Source organism: Papio anubis, chromosome 11 (genome assembly GCF_008728515.1).
Source record: "Papio anubis isolate 15944 chromosome 11, Panubis1.0, whole genome shotgun sequence".
NCBI classification, from domain to species: Eukaryota; Metazoa; Chordata; class Mammalia; order Primates; family Cercopithecidae; genus Papio; species Papio anubis.
In genome coordinates, this window is record NC_044986.1 from 10,318,062 (window position 1) to 10,337,311 (window position 19,250).

General features: G+C 39.0%; 1 protein-coding gene across 7 annotated transcripts; it reads left to right on the top strand.

Moving 5' to 3' along the window:
- IKZF5 (IKAROS family zinc finger 5) lies at window positions 1-19,050 on the top strand. Of its 7 annotated transcripts, none has more exons than XM_003904361.5 (5): window positions 1-218; window positions 1,734-1,884; window positions 11,193-11,371; window positions 13,663-13,845; window positions 15,132-19,050. In XM_003904361.5, exons 3-5 carry the CDS (start codon window positions 11,239-11,241, stop codon window positions 16,073-16,075), a joined length of 1,260 nt encoding a protein of 419 aa, XP_003904410.1. In that variant the 5' UTR covers window positions 1-218; window positions 1,734-1,884; window positions 11,193-11,238; the 3' UTR covers window positions 16,076-19,050. The 7 variants fall into 7 exon arrangements, with proteins under 7 accessions (XP_003904410.1, XP_009213823.1, XP_003904411.1 ...); XM_009215559.4 differs by having other exon boundaries at window positions 11,206-11,371; XM_031652008.1 differs by having other exon boundaries at window positions 2-218; window positions 11,193-11,842.
- Window positions 19,051-19,250: the final 200 nt, after the last annotated feature.

The window sequence follows — 19,250 nt, forward strand, 5'->3', positions numbered from 1 at the left end:
CCCACTGCTGCCTACGGAACCCCGAGAGAGACAAACAGGCCCCTCCTCGTTTTCGCCCTCCATCCTGTTCACGCGAGACTTGAGCAAGGCAGGGGGGCGGGAAGGGAGTCGGAGACACAACAAAGATGGCGGCGGCGACTGCGACGGTGACGAAGACGGCGGCGGCGGCGACGGCGTTGAACAAGGCGGTGTGGTTTACTCGATGCAGTTGTCAGGAGGTAAGTAGCAGGCTGCCGGCTCGGACGGCGGCGACGCGGCGGGACAGGGCGGATAAGAAGGAGCGGCCGGAGGCGAGAGCTGGGTTCGCCGCGGGCCGGTTGATCCGGCGAGAGACTCAGTTCAGCGGAGGGTCGGGCGTGGTCGGTAGGCGGGCAGGTGATGGCCCGGGACCTCCTTAGCCGGAGTGCGGTGGACTGCGGCGCCTATGGCCACGAGAACCCTGAGGGAGCGGGGTCTCCTGCTGTCGGCGCCGTCGAGCAGGACCTCGGAGGCTCCGAGGTGGGGACTGCTGCTTGGCTCTAACAGGTGGTTCTGCGGGAGGCGTCCGGAGATTTGCGTCTTCACGGGGTCCCAGGGGCGAAGGGAGTCAGGCGGGCGCGGGTCTCCTAGGTGTTTCGAATCCTGGCGAGGATGTCGCTCCGAATCCTGGTGAGGCTGCCGCCCCGACGCCGGTCCCAGGCTGCTCGTTGGGAGAAGGACGTTTAAAGCCTTCGTATTTTATCTAATGATCCTGCCCGGATCCGTCTCTACTGCATGGGCACCCTTATTTTAGGAACATGTGAGATTTGAGAAAGACATTGTAGCAAATAACTATTCGGGTTCATTCGGGGTTTAGATCTCTGGATAAACTGTGTGGAGTGCGAGTAGCCAAGCCTAGCATGCTCGATTACTGGATCTGAAGCTAAAAGAGTTCTAGCAAACACTAACCACGTGGCCTACTTAAAGTCCCCCTGATGTGCTGGTCAGAACCCGAAAGAGATGTGACAAGCGGGAGAAGAAATAAAGGCGTCTTAAATTATGTGATATGAGGAAATTCAGTTTTGAAAGAATAGAACTTATTTAAAACTACTTAAACGTCAGAACTAACAATTTCAAAAATTCAATTTAATTTTTATTTATGTCATGTTGTCACAACAGCTAGAGGTTATTATTATTGATGAGAGTTCGTTACAGTGAATTGAAATGTCTGGTGTTATTTTCCCCTAGCGGTCTAGGATGTTTCCCAGAAAACCGTAACTGTTTTGTGTTGTGATAGGATAAAAAGAATGGGATTCAGATATGCCCTTATCGGATGTGCATGTTTTTTTTGTTTTTTTTTAAAGCCCTTTCCCATTTCCCTACTTAGGACTAATGGATTGTTTTTATGCAACTATAGCTGTTCAGCAGTCCTAGGCTTGACCGTTTTAGAAGTGTACTGTGACTAAATGAAGTTAATTTTAATTTCGTTAAACTGAAGTTTAACTTAAATTTAGACATTAAAAATCTTGCCAAAAACGAATCCACCAGTGAGAAAACGATAGTCACACCAGTTATTCTTTGGTGATCCTATGGAGTTTTTGCTGAAGTGAAGCTACTGCTTTGTTCTTTGATTATCTGTCAGTTCGTTTTCTTTTCAGCTAATGTAATGATAAGATTGGCATAAGTTATTAGCTCATTCAACCTGTAGATGCTAATTACGTTCTTATCTTAAAGGTTTTGATTTGTGGTGTGCTCTTTGTTTGTTTTTTATGCAGACTTCTGTATGGCTTTTCAATTTTAGTTGAAATTCTCTCTCCATGGCCTTTTGGAGTCGCTTGCTGTATCTCCAGAGTAAATTTCAATTACTCTACATTTCATCAATGTTGGAGTGGCAAGAAAAAGGAGGAACTGATTTGGGGTGAAAAGGTTAGATTGTATAATTTCTCTTCTGATTTCTTTCAGCATGGTTTTACTTATATTTTATTTTTATGTTTTGATTTCTGATTTCTCAGAGCCTCATAATTTCCTTTTTTGCCTTCAAGAGTTTTTGACAGTTCTGAAATCAGGAATTACGTTCTAATTATTTTTGAAGGCCCATGTTACTCCATAAAAACCAATCCTTATTTGTCAGCGTTGACTGTTTATATGTGTTCTATAGCAGAGTAAATCTCAGTGACCATAATTATTAGGCTACGGAGAGTAAACACATCTATTGAACTGTAATCACTTTATGTGTATAGGCCTGCCTAACCCATACATTATTATGTAAGTTAGTTGCTAATACTGTATTCTTCCTTATGGCTACCCATGAGAAGTAAGACTTCTCATGAATGCTAGGTGAAGGAAACATATCCTGCTGTTCCCTAATCATGGTCTCAAAATTCTCCCACAGTTTATAAAAAAGGTAGAAGGAAGATAGGTCAGAGAGCCTCTTCTCTGGTTGTTTCATAGTTGTGAATGCCTCCTAATTTGCATTTCAGTGCCTGTGTTTTAAATTATTAGGTACTGGTTAAGAGGTGGGGGGGGAGTGCACATATATACACATACATAATTGTGTGTGTGCATGTATATATGCTTGCATTGATCAACTGCTTTACATTTATGAGACTGAAGAAGAAAGATCAGAGGACTTCATACAAAATAAATCCTTTATCAGAAACCAAGGAAGATCGGAAATTAGCTTAAATTATCTACTTGAGGTAGAGGTTTTCCTGTCCTTTGGGATATCAAAGCTTAATTATCATACACCTCTTTTTCCCCTACTGGCTTGCGTAGCTTCTGGTTGTTTTCTAAAAGCATTAATTTTGAGCCTTAAATAATAATTTGGGGGACGCTACTGGCATGATAATACTTTAGGTATACCCTAGTCAGTTTCTATATAGATATCCACGTACACCCCATGGAATTTCATACTAAATTCAACGTAACTTTAATCAGAATAATCACAGGAAGGACTTGAGAATTTTGCTGTATCATAAGGAACAATCATCATAAAGTATGGGAATATTGTTCTCTTTGGTTGATATGATTAGACATCTTAGTTCAGGTTGCTATGACGAATTACCATAGACTGGGTGGTTTAAACAAACACTTATTTTTCACGGTTCTGGAGGCTGGGAAACTTAATATCAAGGTGCCAAGAGATCAGGTATCTGGGGGAGGGCTTGCTTTCTGGTTGTATCCTCTCATGGCAAAGAGCAGACAGGAAGCAAGATCTCTGAGATCTCTTCACAAGGCACTAATCCCATTTAGAGGACTTCACATTTATAACCCTATTATCTCTCAAAGGCCCCACTCCAGATACCATCAAATTAGGGGTTAGAATTTCAACATATCAGCTTTTAGGGACATAAACATTCAGTCCATGACAATACCAGCAGAAAGAGTACATCTGAGTTGTAATAACACCACCCACATCTATAATGATACTGGAGAATACTTAAGTATATTTCTTGTTTAGATGACATGATATCACACATTGAAATTTTGTGTAAAGTAAGTAATTTTTTGGCTAACTCCAAGGTATTGAGTTCATGTCCCGTATGGGAAAGATACCACTAAAAAAATTATAGTTTGTGGATTTTCTAAAGTATATTTTATTATGTTTGCAAAGGTTTTAAAATTTATCAATGCCTTAGAGGCATCTCTGGGTATCAGTTAATTTGTGGAATTCCTAGATTAAACTTTGAGACCTGAGACTGATGATAATTACATTAAAGACAGGAAAATGACTCGGATAGAAAACCTTTATTTTCTTTCTATAAGAGGAAGTCTTTTGTAGTTGCAGAATTTTTTTTTTTTTTTTTTCTTTTTAAAAAGTAGAGATGAAGTCTGGCTCTGTTGCCTGGACTGGTCTTGAACTCCTGAGCTCAGGCAGTCCTCCCACCTCAGCTTCTGAAAGTGCTGGGATTATAGGCATGAGCCACCATGTCCAGCCTAGTTTCAGAATTATTACTATTTTTCAATTTATTGTGGTTAGAAATACTGACTTGAGATGTAGAAAGCTGAGTTTTGAGCCCAAGACACTACTTCGCTTTAGGCACCTTTCATTCATATGTGTCTGCTATAGACTCGGGCTTTGCGAGCACCTGTCATACCCTGTCTATATGGTCTGCTATAGACTTGGGCTTTGCGAGCACCTGTCATACCCTGTCTATATGGTCTGCTATAGACTTGGGCTTTGCGAGCCCCTGTCATACCCTGTGTATATGGTCTACTGTAAACTGGGGATTTGCGAGCACCTGTCATACCCTGTGTATATGGTCTGCTATAGACTTGGGCTTTGCGAGCACCCGTCATACCCTGTCTATATGGTCTACTATAGACTGGGGCTTTGCGAGCACCTGTCATACCCTGTGTATATTGTCTACCGTAGACTGGGGCTTTGTGAGCACCTGTCATACCCTGTGTATATGGTCTACTATAGACTGGGGCTTTGTGAGCACCTGTCATACCCTGTATATATGGTCTACTATAGACTTGGGCTTTGTGAGCACCTGTCATACCCTGTGTATATGGTCTACTGTAGACCGGGGCTTTGTGAGCACCTGTCATACCCTGTGTATATGGATATATGGGATAGAGGCCATACAGGTCAAGTGGGCACAAAAATGCTTAGGGATGAAATGACACTTAATTTTTAAATCATGACAGGACATTTAAGGTTATAAAGCATACTAATATATTTAAAATTCTACTTTAAGAAGAGTTTTTCTTCATGTTTGCAATGTTACAATGTTATCTTCTCATTTCAGAGTCATTCTTTTTTTTTTTTAAGTTTATCATGCATTTTGGTTGAAAAGCGGCACACAATTTATGGCAGGGAACACAGTGAAGTTTATAATGTGACAATGTGATAATAGCCAAGACTGTCAAAATATGCCAGCCGTCCTCTGTAATTAAGCTCATTTGTGTTCTTAAACTTGAGATGCATGTATAAAAATATCATTTTCTTCTGCTGGCTTTCTGGCAGTCTTGTGTGTTTTTACTGCACTGTCACATGTTGTACTGTAGCAATGTTATGCTTTCTAATCAAGATTTGGTAAGGATTATCTTGCTTCCAGAAGCCTGTCAAAGTACATTCAGACATTTTCCAGGGGAAATGTATTAGTTTTCATGTGAACTGATTGGCAAGAAGTGATGCTAAGTTACAATGTAAATACTGGGATTTCTTTCTTAATTACAGCTTTTATAATTAAAACACAGACAATCTATAGGGCTACACAGCTTTTACAAATTAAAAAAGTATTTTCCCAGATCTTATTCTTGATAGTCTTTTTCACTGGAGCTGACTAGCTTACATTTTCCCACCAAGAGCAAACTTAAAGGACAGATAATCAGCACAATCAACTGTAGTCACAAAACAAATAGTAACACAATGATAAAGAAACTGAGAACTAGTTCAAATAAACGTGATAAGATGGGGAAGAAAACAACTGAAACAAATGTGTTCAAAAGCCAACAATAATCCTTAAGATTCAGAAAATTGAGCCAGACTAAACCAAGTGATTTAAAGAGGTGGCCTATAAGTAAAATAAGCAGAGATGAGTTTGAGAAATTGCAAAGTGATCTGAAAAATTGCAAATTGGGATTACTTGATACTAAGGTGGAACATCTTTGTTTCATTGTAACTAAGAAACAAATAGATGTTCAGTATGTTCTCCAACCACATTGATGAACTGATGGAAAAAGGCGAATAACTGAATCAGGGGTGGTGAGAATTTTAAAATCCAAGTTATAACCATTTTGTTTTTTTGCTACAAAAATAATTTTTAGAAAAATGGCTACCATTTTCTGATAGCCTACCATATGCAATACATGTCACAATATACTTTATGTATACTTACCTATAAAACTTAAGATAGTACTGCAAGTTGGATTATGATTCCATTTTACGAAATAGGAAACTAAGGCTGAGAGAGGTCCCTCCCTGTTCAGTCTTAAAGCTAGTGAGTTTGACCTCATACCAAAATATGGTTCTACCTCCGTATCCAGTAGGTACTAGTTCCAGGACCCCTGTAGATACCAAATTTATGGGTGCTCCAGTTCTTTATATAAAATGGCTCAGTATTTGCATATAACTCACAGTCTCATCCTTTTGTGTACTTGAAGCTCTAGATTATTTATAATACCTAATACAGTGTAAATGCTATGTAAATAGTTATACTGTATTGTTTAGGGAATTATGACCCCCCCAAAAGTCTGGTGAAACCCCGTCTCTACTAAAAATACAAAAAAATCAGCTGTGTGTGGTAGTGGGCACCTGTAATCCCAGCTACTCTGGAGGCTGAGGCAGGAGAATTGCTTGAACCTGGGAGGCAGAGGTTGCAGTGAGCCGAGATCGCGCCATTGCACTCCAGCCTGGGCAATAAGAACGAAACTCCATCTCAAAAAAAAAGAAAAAGAAAAAAAGAAAAAAAAGTCTGTACATGTTCACTATAGATGCAACCATCCACTTTTTCCAAATAATTTTGTTTTGCAGTTGGTTGAATCAACAGATAACAGAACCTTTGGATATAGAAAGTTGTCTATATTCTATTTGTCCAGAGGATAAACTTTCAGTAGCCTCAACTTTTTAGACAGTTTTCTAAAAAATAGACTTTTCTACCTGAAAAGGGGTAGTAATTTTTTTTTTTTTTTTTGAGATGGAGTCACACTCTGTCTCCCAGGCTAGAGTGCAGTGGCACAATCTCAGCTCACTGTAGCCTCCGCCTCCTGGGTCCAAACAGTTCTCCTGCCTCAGCCTCCCAAGTAGCTGGGATTTCAGGTGCCTGCCACTGTGTCTGGCTAATTTTTTTGTATTTTTAGTAGAGATGGGGTTTCATCATGCTGGCCAGGCTGGTCTCAAACTCTTGACCTTCTGATCTGCCTGCCTCGGCCTCCCAAAGTGCTGGGATTATGCTGGGATTATAGGCATAAGCCACCGTGCCTGGCAGTAATAATTTTTTTTTTTTTTTTTTACAGAGTCTTGCTCTGTCACCAGGCTGGAGTGCAGTGGTGCGATCTCAGCTTACTGCAACCTCTGCCTCCCCAGTTCAAGCGATTCTCCTACCTCAGCCTCCTGAGAAGCAGGGAATACAGGCACCTGCCACTATGCCCGGCTAATTATTTTGGTATTTTTAGTATAGATGGGGTTTCACCATGTTGGCCAGGATGGTCTTGGTCTCTTGACCTTGTGATCCACCCGCCTCGGCCTCCCAAAAGTGCTGGGATTACAGGCGTGAGCCACCGTGCCCGGCCACTGATAATTTTTAAAAGCTCCTGGAGCTACCATAGCTTCTAAAAAGGGAAGAAAGGAACGATTCACGAGTATTGAATTAAGAAAAGTGAGAATTCAGTTACCCGTAAGTCCTTATTTGGCTAAATTTGTTTGGAATAAAGAACAGACTAAATGTGAAGAGAGAAAAAGACAAGAGGTATGAAAATAAGATTTATCAGTCTGAAGCCAGAAAACAGGGAAAACAAAAACAGCCCTGTGTTACTGAGTGGTTGTAAAGTACAATAATTCATATTAGTGGTATGTCAAATCTTGGTCTATTTCCAGTAGATTTCTAGTTAAGTCAAAGTAGTTTTGATTCTTAAGTTGGTCATATTTTTGTAAATTGGAAAATCTGCTTTTGTGGAACCCCTCATTCCTCAACCCTACAGTTCCACGGTTTAAAAACAGGCGGAAAAGGACCAGTAACAGTCTATTCTTGAAGAAGAAGAACAAAGCTGGGGGACTTAAATTACTGTGATAGCAAGACTTATTATTAAGACTATCTGGTATGGCTGCAAGGACAGATAGGCTAGTGGAACAGAATAGAGAATCCAGAAGCAGAGCCACATACATATAACCATCTGATTTAAAAAGGAGACATTGGAGCTTAGTAGAGAAAGGCCGATCTGGTAGGTACACATTGCTGGGACAGTTGGATATCTCTTTGGAAAAAAGTATGCTTTGACTCTTACCTCCCACCATACACAAAACTCAAGTCCAGATAAAAATATGAAAGGTAAAATAAAAAGCATTTAGAAGGAAGTGTAGGAGAACATCTTCAAGTAAGATGTAGGCAAGGATTTATTAACTAGGACACAAACAACTCTGAATGTAAAAGATAAAAATGGGTAAATTGTACTATATTAAGAGCTTCTGTTCATCAAAAATTACCATTAAGAAAGTGAAGGCTGCCGGGCGCGGTGGTTCAAGCCTGTAATCCCAGCACTTTGGGAGGCCAAGACGGGCGGATCACGAGGTCAGGAGATCGAGACCATCCTGGCTAACCCGGTGAAACCTCGTCTCTACTAAAAAAATACAAAAAACTAGCCGGGCGAGATGGTGGGCGCCTGTAGTTCCAGCTACTCGGGAGGCTGAGGCAGGAGAATGGCGTAAACCCGGGAGGCGGAGCTTGCAGTGAGCTGAGATCCGGCCACTGCACTCCAGCCTGGGCCACAGAGCCAGACTCCGTCTCAAAAAAAAAAAAAAAGTGAAGGCTGGGCGCGGGTGGCTCACGTCTGTAATCCCAGCACTTCAGGAGGCTGAGGCGGGCGGATCACGAGGTCAGGAGATCAACACTCTCCTGGCTAACACGCTGAAACCCCGTCTCTACTAAAAATACAAAAAAATCAGCCTGGCATGGTGGCGGGCGCCTGTAGTCCCAGCTACTTGGGAGGGTGAGGCAGGAGAATGGCGTGAACCTGGGAGGTGGAGCTTGCAGTGAGCAGAGATCGTGCCACTGCACTCCAGCATGGGCAACAGAGCCAGACTCCGTCTCAAAAAAAAAAAAAAGAAAAGAAAATGAAAAGGCAACCACAGTGGGAGAAGATACTTAAGATGCACATATCCTAATAAATAAGATGCACATATCCTAATAAAGGACTCATAAAGCGTTCTTCCATATTAGAAAAAGACAACACAATAGAAAAATAAGCAAAAGATATGAGCAGACATTATACAACAGAGGGTATCTAAGTGGTTAATTAGCATATATTAAAAAGTTTACATCTTCATTAGCCATCAAGGAATCTAAATTAAAACTAATGTGATACCACCAGACACCCACCAGAACGGCTAAAATGAAAAAGGCAAAAAATGCCCAAGTATTGTCAAGGATGGGGAGCAGCAGAACTCTTGTTTACTGCTAGTGGGAGTGTAAATTGCTATAATCACTTTGAAAACCTATTTGGCATTATCTAAAACTGAATATATGCATGCCTTTGATCCAGCAGTTTTACTCCTTTACAATGAACAGAAATATGTATGTAATCAAAAAACATGTAGTAATATGTTCATGGAAACTTGATTCACAGCAGCCAATTACTGGAAATTACCCAGATGATCTAAAAACAGTATGAGAGATCAATTAGTTGTGGCACGGTCATACAACAGACTCCAGCAGTAAATCTGAGCAAACTTCAGTTGCATGCAGCAGTATGGATGAATCTTACAATTATAATGCTGAGTGACAGAAATCAGATACAGGTTCATAGTGTGTGATGCCATTTACATAAAGTTGAAGAACAGACAAAACTAATCTACAGAGTCAGAAGTCAGGATGGCTGTAACCCTTGTCAGGGCAGAGGGTCCTAGCTTTGGAAGGGTACACGAGGGGGGCTTCTGGGATGCCGGCAGCCTTCTGTTTCTTGATTGTGTTGCTGATTTTATGAATGTGTTCATTTTGTGACAATTCATTGAGTTCTGCTCTTACAATTTATGTACTTTTCTGTATATGTATGAGACTTCAAGAAAAAGTTAGGAATATGTGTTGAAAGTGAGTAATTTTTTGATGCCTACCACTGGCTCCTAAAAACGGAAGCTTTTTTAGATGGAAAATTATTCGTTAAATAGTTTGAGTTTAGAAAAAGAATATTTTATCATAAGGTATATTTACCAGAGAATTGTACTTATTTGCATAAAAATTGTTTTTACTGGAAGAAAAGACTTTTTGTCTCCCAGGTGCTAGGCTTCCTCATCTTATTCTTACTAGAAAACTTTTTGGCTATTTTATTGGTGAATTTGGGCCATAAACCTGGTGAAGACCAGCTTGTGATTGCAGAACCCACAGGAGACTTTCCCTTTCTACACTAGCGTCAGGGATTTTCTTTTTCTTTTTCTTTTTTTTCCTAGTCTTGGAGTGGATAGGATAATAGGTAGTAGAAGTGGTGATTTGGATATTTCTAGAGCGGGGGTTGGGAAGCTAAGACCTGTAGGCCAAATCTGGCTCAATGCCTGTTTTTATAAAGCCTAATCGGAACATAGCCCCACCCATTTGTTTACATATTGTCTGTGGCTGTCTGTTGTCCGTGGCTGCTTACAGTGACAGTTGAGTAATTGCAGCAAAGATGAGCATGGCTTGCAAAGCCTAAAATATTTACTATCTGGCCGTTCATAAAAACTCTGCAACCCCTAGTTCTAGACCACTTATTTGCAGACTACTCATTCATGTGAACACTATGTCTAAGAGCCTTTGCTGGTAGTCACTAGCAGCATGCAGCTATTTCTGTTTAAATTAATAAAATTAAAAACTCAGGTCATTTGTATTAGCCAAATTTCAAGTGCCTCAGTAGCTATATGTGGCTAGTAGCAACTGCATAGGAATAGCACAGATAAGCAACATGTCCATCATCCAGAAAATGGTCTCATTCTGTCCACCAGGATGGAGTCCAGTGGTGCAATCACGGCTCATGGCAGCCTCGACCACTCAGACCCAAGCAATTCTCCTACCTCAGCCTCCTCACTTCTAGTGAGGAGTGAGGAACCGGTGAAGCAGGGGGCTTGAATTGTGCGTGTCAGCACTGTTAGCCTCCTGAGATGGAGTAGACTTTTCCTTTGAAGCTGGAACCGTCAGCATGTGCCACCACACCCAGCTAATTAAAAACATTTTTTTTTTGTAGGGACAAGTTCTCCCTATGTTGGTCTCTGGCCTGCTTGGTTTCTTTATTGTCTTCTTCATCGATGATTTCTGCTTGTGTTCTTATTTCTTTAATCTAATCTGAACTTGTTTTTTTTTTTTCTGCCTTTGAAATTTCTTCCCATCCTCTATGACTGTTTGAATCCCTATTTATATTTAATTATTAAATATATTGATTTTTTTGCCATTTTGTGTATGTCTTCTTTAGTTCACCAGGAAGATTATAAGATACTAAAAGGCAGGCACTGTATTTTCTCTTGCTTTGTATAGTGTCTTGCACAAAATAGTCTTTGTCATTTGTTTACTATGTACTAGATCTCCCTAAATAGTGTAAAATTATTTCAGTTTTGTTTTCTAGGTATAACAGACTGTAAACGTTAAAAAAGCAAAGATGGGTGAAAAAAAACCAGAGCCTTTGGACTTCGTGAAAGATTTTCAGGAATACCTGACTCAGCAGACCCATCATGTGAACATGATTTCTGGATCAGTTAGTGGGGACAAAGAAGCAGAGGCTCTTCAGGGAGGTAGACTCATTTTAATACTACTAAATAATTCACTTTTTATACACTACTATGATTGTGTGTAGCTGTTACTGTGAAGGTCACTGCGCATTAATGTGAATCATTCTGTTTTTTTCTAGAAAGATACAGGGCATTTTCCCCCCTTTTTAAAACATATCAGACTTCTGCTGGAGAGTGCTTAACATGGTCTGGAGATGCATTATGGCCTTGTTGGAAGGTTAGGGGCTCCAAATACCCTTCCTGTCCTGCAGTTTTTATGAGCTAGCATTAGACACAAGGAACCCAAAGGGGACTGGAACATCAGCTTCACTATACAAACGATTAGGTCATCAGGAAATCTGGATTCGACCTGAGACCAAAATAGGGGTTTCAGTTTCTTCTCTCTTAAAATGAAGAAAGAGCTGACCATATTTACCTATCCAAGAAGAGAAAACGAAAATAGAGAAAGTGGTAACCTCCTTGAGCTTGCTAGAGGTAAATTTTGTCTAATTTGCTTGCCACAAAAAACTGGAATTTATTCCTAACCTAGCTCGGAGATCAGCAAACTATAGCCTGTGGGCCCCCATCTGGACTGCTGTTTTTGTAAGGCCTGCAAGCTGAGAATGGTTTTTACTTTTAAAGATGGTTTTAAAAGTGTCAAAAGAAGAATAATGTAATGATATATTAAAATTCTGTGAATTTCAAACTTGAGTACACATAAAATTTAATTGGAACACAGATATACTCATTTGTTTACATATTTTCTATAGCTTTTTTTGTTTGTTATGCTAAAACAGCAGAGTTGAGTAGTTGTGTTAGAGACCATATGGCCCACAAAGCCTGAAATATTTACTATCTCATGCCTATAGAAAAAGTTTGCTGACCGCCTGACCTAGATAGTCTGGGTAGGGCCTTATAATCCAGGGACTGGCAGCAGGGACCAGGCATCACCTGGGAGCTTGTTAGAAATACCAAACACCAGACACCACCCCAGATCTACTGAATTATAATCTGTGTTTTCATAAGATCCCCCAAGTAATTCATATACACATTAAAATGTGATAGTGACTGGCTTGGGAAAGCAGTGGGAGAGAGGAAGACACTGAGCCTTGTCCCTCTAACGCAGTGTTGCCCTCTTGTATATTGGTCTTGTCTCAACCAGCAGAATTACTTCTCCTAGTGAGGAGTGAGGAACCAGTGAAGCAGGGGGCTTGAACTGTGCATGCCAGCACTGTTACCTCCTGAGATGTAGTAGGCCTTTTCCTTTGAAGCTGTAGGAATGGAAATTTCCTTCCTAACACCCAGACTTCCAGACAGGATTCAAGAGACCAGGGTTGTAGTCCCAGCCATTTGCTGATTTTCCTGATTGTGAGCACCAGGTCTCTTCAGTTTCTTTCTACAAAAAAGTAGTCAGATTACCTTGAAAGCAAACAGCCAAACATCTTTTATCTCTGAGATTCTTAAAACCCTAACCTTCAGAGGTATCAGGGACGGTAGTTTCCTTTATGTGCTTAATTAGAATTTTAAGATCCTAGATGGAATGGAGATCTAGAATGCTCGTATAAACAGTGGGATGTGGTAAAGTTATTCACCACTTCAGACTAAAATAGAGTTAGGGTTTTGGAGATTCTTTGCCAGTTACAGTTGTAGAAATAGCCAGGGTGCTAAACACCTGTGTGTAACTGTGCCATCACTCTCCAGTGAATCTCTTTATTCCCCTTCCTCCTCACCTGTTCTCTTCAAAAACATGTTAAGGACCAATACAATGTGTGTGTAAGTAATTTTGTTTTCTTTTTTTTGAGACAGAGTCTTGCTCTGTCGCCCAGACTGGAGTACAGTGGCGCAATCTTGGTTCACTGCAACCTCTGCCTCCTGGATTCCAGCGATTCTCATGTCTCAGCCTCCTGAGTAGCTGGGACTGCAGGTGCGCACCGCCATGCCCAGCTAATTTTTTTTTTTTTCTTTTAAGTAGAGACAGGGTTTTGCCATGTTGGCTAGGCTGGTCTGTAACTCCTGGCCTCAAGCTATCCCCCCACCTCTGCCTCCCAAAGTTCTGGGATTACAGGTATGAGCCACCGCACTGGCCTTGTGTAAATAATTTGAGATCCCCCAAAGGTTCTCAGAATATAATAACAGAATGTATTACTGTTTTTGTATAAAATTAGCCTCAGTTCAGAAAGTCTGTTATAAAATGGATTTAACTTTTGTGGGAAGTGAACTGTCAATTTATAAGATTTTTCAGCCACTTAAAACTGAAATGCTAAATTGAGTTGATTCTGAGATGCATAATTTCTTTTGCTGTACTTTGTTTATAGCTGGAACAGATGGTGATCAAAATGGACTTGATCACCCATCTGTTGAAGTTTCCCTGGATGAAAACTCAGGAATGTTAGTAGACGGGTTTGAAAGGACCTTTGATGGGAAGCTCAAGTGTCGGTACTGCAACTATGCCAGCAAAGGAACAGCCCGGCTTATTGAACACATCAGAATCCACACAGGTAATGGAAAGACAGCTGGAAAAAGCATTTCTGTGAGGGTAGGAGAGGGGCCAAGGGGGGCAGGTTGGTTTGTCATAGAAATAGTTTTAATATTCAAAAATGAAGGTTTACGTAAAGTTCGAATAAACGGGAAAGTTACTCCATTTTTACAAAGCAACAACATAACAACATACAAACAGGTCAGAAGTGAAGCCCTTTGTAGATCCTCTCCTTCCTTAGCCATGTTTCCCTCTTGATACAAATAATCTCTCAACATCTGTCTGCCTCTCAGATTGGGAAGGAATAATGCTAAAGCACTGCGATGTGATAAAATGTTTTAATCTTTATCCTATTACATTTCAGTTGCCCAGTTGCCGAAAGGGGGAAAAGTTTCAGAAAGCATACAGTTGCAGATGGTACTGCTAATCCCAGATCTCACTTTAGCTGTCCCTTCTGAGAAACTTTCCCAACTACATCTGCCCCTGCCCAAGACCAGGTCAGACGTCCTTCCTGTGTGCTTCATGCATCCTGTGCTCATTCATCACATCATCGTGGCCTGAGAGCCTCTTGAGGACAGGGATTGTGACAAGACCATCTTTGTACCACCAGAACTTAGGAGGGCATGTGACACATACTTATTAGATGAATGACTCTACATCTCATATTCCAAATGTTTATTTCACATAATTGGGCAGTCTTCAGTTAACAACATTAACTATAATTATTCCTTCTGGCAGCTGAAGAGTAGGAAGGTGGAGGAGAAGCACTAGCAATTTTGAAGGGATGCTTTGCATAACTCAGACTAGCAAGCCCATTTCAATTCTGAGCTTTCTATTTCATATAAGGACTTTTAAAAAAACCTTTTTTTGTATTTTTTTTTTTTCTGTGAGGAAAGGGTATGCATATGTGTGTATGTGTGTGACTATGAGTGTTTGTATATAAATGTATACATGAACATATAACTCAGACATACTTTTGATAAACTCATTATGTAAGACTATTACTAGAAATATTTCAGTTGTGCTGTTTCTTCTCTCTAAATGCATTTGAAGCCATAACAGTTTTTATACTGTATTGACTAATATAACATCAATGCATATCTCAAGTTGTTGCTGATGAGTTCTTAAGTTTTATTTCAGTTTGTGGGTTTGTTTACAAATTTTAACAATCTCATATGCTATGCAAATATGACTTTCTGAAAGCATTTTTCTTTTTGATCAATTTCCAGTTGTCCAATGAATGGACAAGCAAACTTTCCGTAAATGAACTACTCTTGTAGTCTCTCCATCATTTTTCTTTTGAAACAGGTGAAAAACCTCATCGATGTCATCTTTGTCCATTTGCATCTGCTTATGAGCGTCATCTGGAAGCCCATATGCGTTCCCATACTGGAGAAAAACCATACAAATGCGAATTATGTTCCTTCCGCTGCAGTGATCGAAGTAACTTGTCCCATCACCGAAGGCGCAAGCATAAAATGGTACCAATTAAAGGTACTAGGTCTTCCTTAAGCAGCAAGAAAATGTGGGGGGTTTTACAGAAGAAAACAAGCAATCTGGGCTATAGCAGAAGAGCACTAATCAACTTAAGTCCACCTTCCATGGTGGTTCAGAAACCAGACTACCTTAACGATTTTACCCACGAAATCCCAAATATCCAGACTGACTCCTATGAAAGTATGGCAAAAACCACACCAACTGGTGGCCTTCCAAGGGACCCCCAGGAACTCATGGTTGATAACCCTTTGAATCAGCTCTCTACTCTAGCAGGGCAGTTGTCCAGTTTGCCACCTGAAAATCAAAACCCTGCATCCCCTGATGTAGTTCCCTGCCCTGATGAAAAGCCTTTCATGATTCAGCAGCCCTCCACCCAAGCAGTAGTTTCTGCGGTATCAGCAAGTATTCCTCAGAGCTCCTCTCCCACAAGCCCAGAACCTCGGCCATCCCATAGTCAAAGGAACTATAGTCCAGTGGCAGGTCCAAGCAGTGAGCCAAGTGCCCACACGAGCACTCCCAGCATAGGAAACAGCCAGCCAAGCACCCCAGCCCCAGCCCTGCCGGTCCAGGACCCTCAGCTTCTGCACCACTGCCAGCACTGTGATATGTACTTTGCAGACAACATCCTTTACACTATTCATATGGGATGTCATGGGTATGAAAATCCTTTTCAGTGTAATATATGTGGATGCAAATGTAAAAACAAGTATGATTTTGCCTGTCATTTTGCAAGAGGGCAGCATAACCAACATTGATTGAAAATAGTCATATTTTACTTAGTTTTGCTGTTTTATGGTTTGGTTTTTTTTGTTCTTTGTTTTGGTCATCCCTAATAAAGTGTCTGCTAATTCAAGGCTTATACATTATATTTATAGAATATAAATTTGACAGTGGAATAAAATTTTCCCTTTTTTTCATAAAAATCTGGTCAGGGTCATTTATATATTAGAACAGTTAGACACATTGGTGTCTCTTCTTTTCCTTTCGACATTGGATAATTGGAGTGCAGTCATAATCTTACAAGATGTTCATTTGAATCTCTCACGTTTATGGTCCATAAAAACTTCAAAAGGCTTATCCATACTTTTGATGTTTCAGTATACATTGAACTGGATGTTATTTCTGCCATATTTCAAAATGGTAGAATAGATTACTTTCTTTAACGGAATTTATTACTACTCATTTCAGTGTTTAGTACAGAAATTGCCTTAAAAATTGCTGTTAATTGAAATACTATTTAGTTCACATTTCTTAAGTTGAATCGGTAGTTTCATTTCAACTGATAATAGTAAAGCTATTTCGGTTTAGCAAATTTTTCTTTTTTCCACAAGGGGAAATGTAAAACAGTTAAGACTTGAAATTGAAAACTCTTTTAATATTTAAAATGACTTGTTTATTCAATGTCTAAACACACGTCAGTTTTCCACTGGATTTTTATTTTCACAGGTAAATACACTAGAGTGCTAGATGCCTTTTTCCCCTCTCAGTTTGACTTTCATTTAAATCCTTCATTCTGATATCATTACTGTTAGGTGAGGTGGATAACTGTAATGAGAATCTCTTATTCTTCCTATTCCGTTGATGACCAAAGAGGTAAAGTGAAGTCCTCCTTAAAATTAAAATGCAGCCTCCAAACAAATTTCTCAAGATTCCTTTTCCTTCCTTCTATCCATTTATTGCCCATAATTTCCAAGAAAAGGTGGGTATAGAAACACATGAGAAAATGTGATAGTGAAGTCATATTTACAAAAATGAGAACATGTCCAAAATGGATTCTTGTCTCCTCTTCAGAATTAGCTGTTTAAAATATTTTCTGTGAATTCAAATTGTAATTCTTATTTGCAGTTTTACCAGTCTTCATGTAGAGTGACGAAACTATGTAGAAACTAAATCATCGCTTTAGTGAGAAAGGATAAAAATGTGTGGAAATGACTATAAAATGCATATAAATATGACATTTAATTTGTTTATAAAAATAAGACTTAATAAATATAGAGTAATTCATTTTGAATAGGAGGCTATTGTTTTTTATATTGTGTAATAACTCATACTCTGAAGAGAGCTTGGTCAAACAATAAAATATATTGTTACTAACTTGGTTTCTGTGTACTTTACAAAAATTCTATTTTTAATTTTGTTCATATGTTGAATGTGCTTCTAATTGGCATCTTAAAGAGAATATTAAGCACCTATTAACCAAAAAAGACCTCTAATAGTAAATGAAAGGGAAATATTGGTGGCATGTACCCACAAAAACCCCAGGTGCCAAGTTAATGGATCCTCTGCCTTCCCTTTCAGATGCTAAAAAGCCACTGTAATGAGTTCTTGCAGTTTAGTAAGGTCTAAGCTACTGCATTGTTTAAAGAGCAGCATCAAGGACAGTTTCTCCAAACTGGAATCTTTGTCAAATCTTGTACTTTAAAATTCTACAATTCTGTTACATTGTTGCTTAAATCACTGCCTGCTCAGATCCCTTTTTACTGCGGTAGTTTCCAAGTGTATAACTTGGCTTTAGTATTTATCAGTTGCCAGAAAGAAACAGGTTGTCATTTGGAAGCTTTTGTGGTGATTTTTTCCCATTTTATTCCTCAGATAAAAGCAGTACCCCAAAACAGAAAATGAAAATTTTCATGAAACAAAGAGAAAGAACTCCCTTGTTAAAACCAGCTTATTAACTCTATATTCTCAGTCAAATGCATTTTTTTCTAACACCTGAACATGGGTGTTGTGAAGGTGCATTTTAATTTAAACATGGAAAAGATTTTTTTCATAATTACATACTAGAATGTAAAATTATAATTTTGCTATGACTTAAAAAGCACAGTTGATATCCCAAAGGTGTTGATGCTTAGAAGCTACAGTTATTCTAAATGCACTAAAATTTTTGAGGCAAATCTACCTTAGAGGCTTTTTTGGTATTGTATTTTTAAAAATATTTAGATTTTATTTAAATTTCCTGTGAGTTAAATTCTGTATTTGGAAAGATGTTCATGTCTTCCCCTCTGTATTGAATGTTTCTCTCATTTTATTTTTAATCAAATATTTTATAGAAATGAGTTGCTGGGAAGAGTTTAACATGCACTATTTATAGTACTTTGCCGTTAACAGGCAATGTTCTGAAACTAAATTTATTTTTGTTCAGTGAACATATGTTTAGATTTTTAAAGTTGGTAGATAATTTATCTCCACTAATATTTTTTTAAGAAACTGTGAAGAGATTAACTGGGAATAATTTTATTTCAGATTTTACTAGTGTAGTATGTAGCTACAACTTCTTGAAATTCAAGTTAAGGCTAGACTTTTACTTTGAAAAAATTACGCTGGGTGTTTCCAGGGCTATTTCATTAAAGAAATAAGTGTTTGCCATTCTTCTGCAAAAACTGAACAAGGGGAATACTACAAAAAATAACTCAGAGATAAAATCCTCATTTCAAGTTCTACAAAATATTTATCAAATGAATGTTAATTTTTGTTAAAATTCCCTGCTAAAAACGTTTTCATTAGTCTTAGAGGATACATGCTTTCTAGAACTTTTGTTAACATGTGCTTTGATGTAAAGAACATATTTTGTATGCAAAACATAACTTGCATTATGGTTGTAAAATACACTATATTGTTTAGGGATTCTGGAAAGCAGTTTAATGCGGAAATAACTATATCTAGTATGCAGTTCATATTGTGAATGAAGCTTTGCTTTTGTAATAAATAAAAAATAAGACTTTCTAATGACCTTGATTTTTCTTTTTTGGAAAATAAGATCAAATTAGTGTTTTAGTAATTTTCTGCTAGTAAAATGTTAAGTTAATGAAAGAAATAGATTTTGTGGCTACACTGCTTTGAATTTCTAAAATACCTTACCTGAGAAGATTCATCACGAGCTAAAAAGCAAAACAGCTCCATATATCCGCAACTTGTCCCCCTCCTAAGTTT